General features: G+C 45.9%; 1 protein-coding gene across 1 annotated transcript; it reads right to left on the bottom strand.

The window, feature by feature from the left end:
• Positions 1-622: 622 nt before the first annotated feature.
• On the bottom strand, positions 623-6,978 carry LOC106565551 (fibroleukin). The gene is made up of 6 exons (XM_014132809.2): positions 6,098-6,978; positions 5,108-5,303; positions 3,667-3,744; positions 3,263-3,375; positions 2,704-2,966; positions 623-2,326 (listed from the first exon to the last, which is right to left on the bottom strand). Exons 1-6 carry the CDS (start codon positions 6,356-6,358, stop codon positions 1,996-1,998), a joined length of 1,242 nt encoding a protein of 413 aa, XP_013988284.1. The 5' UTR covers positions 6,359-6,978; the 3' UTR covers positions 623-1,995.
• Positions 6,979-8,276: the final 1,298 nt, after the last annotated feature.

Raw genomic sequence — 8,276 nt, 5'->3', positions numbered from 1 at the left:
ATTGGTTCTACGTGTCATAGCAATTTATTTCAAGAGTAATTTCTCTACAGGCATGATTGTTAATACACATTTCTAGATTACATTTTTGTTGAAAGATTTGCATAACATATATATGAAAACTTTACAGTTGTTTTAATCTCACAAAACAAAAAGATGCTGCATGGTATATGACTTGAATGATGGATAATACAAATGAAGCAGGGGTGAGGAGCCCATGAGCCTTTAGGGTCACAGATTCTGCTGGTTAATGGTGTAATTCAATTTCAACACTTTAATCAGAAACGCTACCTTGTCCTGGACCTACTGTTTACGACCCTCTCTCTCTCTCTCTCTCTCTCTCTCATCCCATCCCCCCCTCTCTCTAACTCTCTCTCTCTCGCTCTCTTTCTCTCTCTCTCTCTCTTTTGACCTCTAAATGCTCAGCTATGAAAAGCAAACTGACATTTACTCCTAAGGTGCTGACCTGTTGCACCCTCTACAACCACTGTGATTATTATTTCACCCTGCTGGTCATCTATGAACGTTTGAACATTTTGAAGAACGATCTGGCCTTAATGGCCATGTACTCTTATAATCTCCACTCGGCACAGCCAGAAGAGGACTGGCCACCCCTCAGAGCCTGGTTCCTCTCTAGGTTTCTTCCTAGGTTCTGGCCTTTCTAGGGAGTTGTTCCTTGCCACTGTGCTTCTACATCTACATTGCTTGCTGTTTGGGGTTTTAGGCTGGGTTTCTGTATAAGCACTTTGTGACATCTGCTGATGTAAAAAGGGCTTTATAAATACATTTGATTTGATTTTGATTTGACTTGATAAGGATAGAGTCATCTGACCAGTTTTTCATTTAGCACCATATTTACACCTGGACAAACTGATTTAATGGCTCACTATCCCAACATTATCCAGTGAATCCAACATCCAGTCATTAGCTGAGTAATAATAACCTTCACACACTCTGCAGCCAGATTAGGGTTTCCCTAGCCTGGTCCCAGATCTGTTTGTGTGGTCTTGCCAATATTGTCTGGAGTGACATGGCTATAGGAGTTGGCAAGACAGCACAAACAGATTGGAACCAGGCTAGATTTACATATACAGTACTGTGGCTCAGAGTATTGCGTAGTAGGCCTATGTTTTAATTTGAAGATGTTAAGTCCCCTATATAGGGGACTTTGAGCGGTTCGGGACATGTTCCAACTGATTTTGGGGTACAAAGCGCTCTGTGAATGTCGTAGGTTCCCGTGCCTTATAATGTCAGAAAGGCCGATCTGTCTACTCTGCGCTACCACTCTCTCAACGGAGCTGACTTGAAGTGTCAGGTATCAGACCCCACATTTGCATAGGGAGGGACGTGTCACATTGTCTGGCCTATCCAGACAAAGAATCGATTCGCTCTGCTTATGAGTGACAGAGCCCAGCCTGGGAGGCGGCATATGAACAGTAACAGTCTAGCGTACCCAACAATTGTGGTTCATGTAGCTGTGATATTCTCAACCGGATTTAGAGATCTCAACATGAAAAAATACTAAATCATTTCATAGAATTTAAACAAGACCACATTCTCTTGATCACAGACAGACAAAATCCCTTTGTGTTTAAAGCTGAAGTTATAATGAGTCTGCACATTTGAATGGGGTCTTTGATCTGCTAAGTGGACTTTCAGGAGAAATGTCTCTGTCGTCAGTTAGATGAAATTGTCACTAAATATGATCATTTATTTTACAGTTATAGGAAAGGTGAAATTTGTTAAATTGGGAAAAAAAAAAACTAATTATTTTTTATATTTTCATAATATTTGTACTATGTAATTGAGCTTGTGTCCTCATAAGTGAGTATATCTCAGCAATTTTTTTTTTTAAATGACCGAAAGGTGAGATCCAGACCTTTCTATAACTACGCAACATTACCAGTTATTGTTTATGGCCATCTCCTGAAAAATAATGATGTTTGGGTATGTCTATGTTTGGGTATGTCTATCTACTAGCTCCCAGGTCAGTCTTCATTAGAAGTTGCGTGGGCGTGTCTTCATCTCCACACTCTTAAAGGAGTAGCGCTCACCGCTGTGACTGTCTGTCAGGATGTACCAGGTGCCCCAGTAAATGCCATTGGTCAGCCCGCTGTAGCGCCCGTGGTAGAAGAGTCCATTCAGGTTAGACGCTAGGCAGGCGTCGAACCACCAGCCTGCACCATAGTACTCCGCACAGTTCCCTGACGTGTAGCGATCGTGGTCACGGTCGTTGGTGCTGAACGCTCGGCCGTCATGGTTGTAGCGTTTGCTGTAGCTTAGGGCATTGCCCGCGTCACCAGAGTACTCCCGTGCTGTCAGACGGTACCTGGGAGAAGGAGAGACAGCATTAACACCATGTTAAAGAGATACGTTCACACCAAAATCTACATTTGTCAGATGTTTTCAGACCTCAAAAGAGCTCTAATGTTAAAATGAGTCCACGTCCTACTCCACCTGTTGTGTAGATCCAGCTACATGCCTTAATCCCAAATGAATGGGAAAGATCGGCACAGTCTGATTTCAGGCCGTCCCTATCTTCCCATTCAGATGCCGTGGGACCTGAACTGATCTCGACATTATACCACTTTTGTTGTCGTTTGTCAAATACTTTCAAACTTTGATTTTGAGGCAAATATTCTCTTTAATTTGTGTGTATCCTTGTTTGCTCATCGGTGTATGTGTGTGTTTGTGTGTTTCCATTACCTCTGTGCCTCTGCTGCCACTCTGAAAGTGTTGTAGGTGGCTTGGCGTTTCTGCTGGTGCCAGTCCTCGAGTTGTATACGCAGCAGGTGTTGACCAGTGTTGGTTAGCGCATGCAGCGCTGCGTTCCCCAGCCAGTATTCTCCCTGTGGGGAACCAAAACCCTCGCGGTACTCCTGCCACGTCCGGTTGAAGTCCACCGAGCCATCTCGCCGATGCTGGAACACTGTCCACCCCCCGCCTGCTGTCTCCATGTCACACTCTGCCTGGGGCAGGAGGGTGCAAAGGTCACAACTCCTGGACATCAGACATCGGTCACATTTACATCAGAGAATAATGATGAAGTTTGCCTGATCATTGCCAATATAGTAAAGGGAGTAAAGGGGGTGAGGAGTGAGAGATGTTACACAATGAGAGTTTCTACTCTAATCTGTAAACTCCATACTATATTTTACTCTCTTTATCTCTCTGTATGTTCCCCTCCAAGCTCTACAGATGGGACATAACACATATACAGTATACAGGTTGTTTGCATTCAGTGTGTGTAAGTATTAGGAGGTACCTCCACTGCAGGTCTGCGTGGGTCAGGTTGGATGGTGTAGATTCCGTTCTCTTTGATCCCCAAACGATAGATCTCAGCACAGTCCTGAGGATGCAGCCTCGCTGAGGGGACCACTGCAACACACACTCACGCTCTTACAGCTGTATATTCTGTACGCACACGCATACACACACACACAAACAGAGTACACACACACACAAACAGAGTGCACACACACACACACAGAGTACACACACAGTACACACACACAGAGTACACACACAAAGTAAACACAGAGTAAACACACAGAATACACACAGAGAGTACACACACACAGAGAGTACACACACACAGAGTACACACAGAGTACACACACACAGTACACACACACACACACACAGTACACACACACACACCACTCTCACCTGTTGGAGGGTGTTGTGTGATGCTCCTCAACAGTAGTATCAGGTCTTTCTCTCCCTCTCTCCCAACCGCTGCCCCCTCTAAACACATCGACAAAGAAGAAGTTGTGTGTGAGATTGAGGACTCATCCTTCTGATCTGCTGTAGAAGTTATATGGTGGTTGTGAGATACCGTGAGCTATCTGCCCTACTCATACCACACAGAACCTAACATTCCTAACATTCACCTCTGACCGACACAGAGCAGGCCTTACTAAGTGTGTGTGTGTTAGTGATGTGAAGTTCGGCTCTTTTTACTGACTGATCTTTTCGACAAATTTTGTTGATTTGAGTCAGTAATGCCCAGAGCATGCAGGACCCCCCCACCGGCGAACAATGAACTGAAAACTCGAAAGTCATGAATCTACAAGCCTCTCGTTCAAAAGTCGTTCACCATAAGGGGCTTATTGGAGCCATCGTTTGGGACTGAGACTTTTAAACATGTGCTTTAAACAACGTACATTTGTTGATTGCTAGGCATACAAATACGATTATTGGTTGATACATTTGAAATGAGGTCTGATAGCGTCCGCAACCGGACTACATTGTAAACGACTCTTGGTGAAATGCATTGCTTGAATGCCGTGAGGGTGATAAAAACACAAACAGCCCAAACATATTTTTCTTCTCTATTCTCGGGATCTATTTTCCTGCCCGCATATTGTCACGCCTGCTCCCGCTCTCCCTCGAGCGCCAGGCTGCCCAGCACTACGCACTCCTGCCACCATAATTACGCACGCCTGCTTCCCTCATCACGCGCATCAGCGATTCATTGGACTCACCTGGACTCAATCATCTGTGTTATTACCTCCCCTATATCTGTCTGTTCACCAGCTCTCTTCCCCGCTTCAGCATTAATTGTCGTATGTCGTTGTGTTACCCGGTTCTGACGCTAGTCCTGTCCTGAGCCATGGCTGTGCTATATTAAATGTTCTCTCTCCGTACCTGCTTCTATACTCCAGCGTCGGTTCTTACACATATGACAGACAGTTGTTGGTCAGAGCACATCTCTGGAGCCGCCATAAATAATGATTGAAGCATCTAGTGGCCAAAAGGTCTTTTTAGCATGTTAAGCGCCATTGAAGGCTTCCACCATGCTTCCGCCATTTAAAGTAATCAAAGTAGTATACTGGGTGGGGATTCCTATGGGTTATAGCCTCACTGGCGCTACCCATGTTGTTACAGACGCTATCTCAATGGGAGCCGCTGAGCCGGAGGAGTGTGTATTAATCTTGCTGTAGTAGGACTCATTGCGGCCAGCAGGTCAAACGAAGACAAAAATGTATGAGTCACTCAGAGAAACAAATCATGACTCTCGAGTCAGTAAAAAGAGTTGTTCAAAAGAACGAATCGTTCGCAAAACTGCACATCACTAGTGTGTGTGTGTGTTGGCCATGCTCCTCACCCAGTCGCCTGGCCATAGCCCTGAGGGCCTGGCTGTGACAGTGTAGGTCACACTCTGTCAGTACTGCAGCCATCAGAGCCAGAATGGCCCCCAGCGTGTCCCCTCCCTGGCCTACACGGCCCCTGGGGACCCCTGGCTCCTGGAGGGAATTCATACAGCGCTGCAACTGGACCAGACGCTCCGACACATCCCTGGACTGCAGAGACAACACTTTAGCATTACAGTCAAAACATATGCGTGTTATACACACCAGGATTGACAGACACATACAGCAGCATTCACATCACACACATACACAATAGTCACACTGCTCTCTCTCTCCCTCTCTCTCACACAAACACACACACACAAGCACGCACCATCATTGACAGTCATATCACACACACGAACCGACACTAAGGCATGCAAAATGGATCAGTGCCACAGACTCAATCACTCAGTTACACTTCCATCACTCCTAGCCATGTCAGTGGAACACCTGTCATTGCATGAGCTCAGCAGAGCCATATGATGAGGACATTTATAAACCCAGGCCTAATTTGACTCCCTTGTTGATTGTTATCCCTGGAAAGCGTCTGTCATGTGGTGCCCCTAATCCCGAGACTAGGGACCTGTTGCCCCCACATACCATAACACTATTGCTAAAGGCACCAGTCACTATCTATACCACTATGCTACAGAGTTGGGCTCGATTCCATTTCAATTGGCTGAGTGATGTTATGTCCATAGTCACTTTTTCAACAGCTTAAACTTCACCCCCATTTAAACCAGAGGCACATGGCGTGTCAGACTCAGAGACTCTACCCCAGCAGTATCTAATCACCCCTACAGAACAAACATTGTCCAGGCCTTCCTCTGTGCCACCCAGCTCAGAATGATCATTGTTTGGCGTGTACAATACCGGAGTCAGTTATATCAATACCGCACTCATTCTACTGGGAAAAGCACAGGAAATGACTTCAGATTGACCTGGTGCGTGATGAAACTTACCTCGGGCTGAACCTGTCGAACTTCATGTCTGTGTTCCACCCTCAGAGGGGGGTCAGAGGCAGCCAGGGGGGCGACCGCCACCCTGCAGCTTGCCATCCCGGGGCGTCCCTCACACCCCCCTGACCCTGTCCTCGCAGGTGGAGCGGCCACCAGACTGTCCTTGCAGTGGGGACAGGCAGGAGGTGCATCCGGGGGGGACAACATGGCCCCTACACACAGGGACAGCAGGGGGAGCACGCCGAGAGAGCCTAATGGAAACATGGGAAGACTCCTAAAAGAATTTGAAAATCTGGCAGAATTCGGGACAGAATCCAGTCTCTCAGACACTACACCTCTGTGTTTTTCCGTTTACTGTCCCCCCTGACACCGGTTTTCACCTTAAAGCTGTTGGACTTGGGTGCCGACACGTCTTTAGTGACGCTCTTCTTTTGTGTATTTTTTGTTGTTCTTGATGGGTTTCTTCTCCGCTTGATGCTTTGTTTGAAGCCTTTGATGGTGTCCCTCCACACTTTTCCCATAACCTTCTTCTATTTCTGTGTTAACTTCAACTTCTTCTTCTGTCTGTGTTTCTATCTGTATGCCTCTTTCATCCTCTCCACTTCTCTCTTTCCTATTGCTCTCTCCCTCAGTTTCTCTTGCACTCTCTCGCTCGCTCCCTTTCCCTCTCTCTCTTTCTCTCTCTCTCCCTGTCTCTGTTAGTGAAGTTCCTTTGACTCAGATTCCTAGATAACTGCGGCTCTCTTTGCTGTCTGACATGCACTAATGCACCCACCCCCTGATTCACACACACGCACGCATGGACACACGCCTTCACACAATCTATCCATCTCTTTGACCCATACCCTCTCTCTTTTTCTTTTTTCTCTCTCTCTCTCTCTCTCTCTCTCTCTCTCTCTCTCTCTGTCTCTCTCTCTCTCTCTCTCTCTCACACACATAGTTTATGGACACATAAACCAGTGCAAAGAAAGAGAGAGAGAGAAGAAGAGAGTGAGAAAATGAGAGAAGGAGGGGAGAGGGAGGAACATGTGACTTGAGCATGAGAGGAGAGTAAAGAAAGGGAAAGTGATTGAGCTTGTTCTAGAGTTCAATCACTTTCCCTTTCTTTACTCTCCTCTCATGCTCAAGTCACATGTTCCCCCCTCCTTCTCTCATTTTCTCACTCTCTTTTTCTCTCTTTCTCTCTTTCTCTCACTATTCCTCTCTTTTACTTTCCCTCTGACAGTCAGTGCCCACCTCTAACTCTCTCCTGTCAGTGTGTGTCTGTGTGAGAAAATGTGTATATTTGTGACGCTTTTTCCTCCAAGAAGCCAAATATTTTCAAACACTACCCTCTCTTGTATACCCCCACGTTTCTCACCCAATCCCTTTGGTTTATTGGCGTATGTGTTTATCAACTGCGTTCCTACCAGGTCATAAAGACTAGACACTCAAAAGGGGAGAACAGTCAGGAATTCCTCCATAAACACTAGGGTCATCCATACTCATTACGATGTGCCAAACGGACACACTCTAACAGAATGCCCACAGCCAAGGGGCAAAGACACTTCCAGTGAACTGACCACCATTCCCCTTTGGCCTTTGCCCTTTCACTGTCAGACAATTGGCACACTTCAGCCACATCCACATTCCAGTATGTGTTGTCAGTCAGTAATGGCGAACAGTCCATTAGTCCTGTACCAGCGGCCCTTCTTTGAATGCACAGACAATAATGGAGGACTGAATGGCTTCAGGCAGCCCTGGATCTCAGGAAATATCAGGGTGCGATCGGACACAACAGCACTTTGATGATGAAGAATAGAGCAGCTGCATTCTAGATCGAAAACCAGACACGGAACAGTGAGTAGGAATCTGAGACTTCTATCGTGGCGCTTGAATTGAATAAAAATAATATATTTTACTCATGAGATTCATTATACAAATAATTCAACTACAGACAGAGACAACAGAGAATAGATAGCTCTTCGACATCTGTGGTGATGACGATAACTGATGTTCATCTCAAGATAGTAATGATGAGTAATCCAGTTGTCTCAATAGGCCTACAAGAAAATCCTTAAGGGAGATCATTTTTGGCCTGCTCAGTAACGCCATCTCATCATGACCAGTTCGCAAGTAATCAGAGCCACTGTCAGAAATGAACGAAGACTGCCCTCTACTGGTTTACTTTCCATAATAGCTG

This window comes from Salmo salar, chromosome ssa12 (genome assembly GCF_905237065.1).
Source record: "Salmo salar chromosome ssa12, Ssal_v3.1, whole genome shotgun sequence".
NCBI lineage: Eukaryota > Metazoa > Chordata > Actinopteri > Salmoniformes > Salmonidae > Salmo > Salmo salar.
This window is presented reverse-complemented; position numbering and strand designations above follow the sequence as displayed.

Bases quoted from the DNA above. Each gene is read 5' to 3' on its own strand.
- LOC106565551 (XM_014132809.2), bottom strand. From the start codon at position 6,358: ATGTTTCCATTAGGCTCTCTCGGCGTGCTCCCCCTGCTGTCCCTGTGT. The intron at 2,967-3,262 runs GTACCTCCTAAT...CTCCTGCCCCAG, and splicing joins CACGCAGACCTGCAGTGGAG to GCAGAGTGTGACATGGAGAC. The intron at 2,327-2,703 runs GTAATGGAAACA...TCCTTCTCCCAG, and splicing joins GTGGCAGCAGAGGCACAGAG to GTACCGTCTGACAGCACGGG.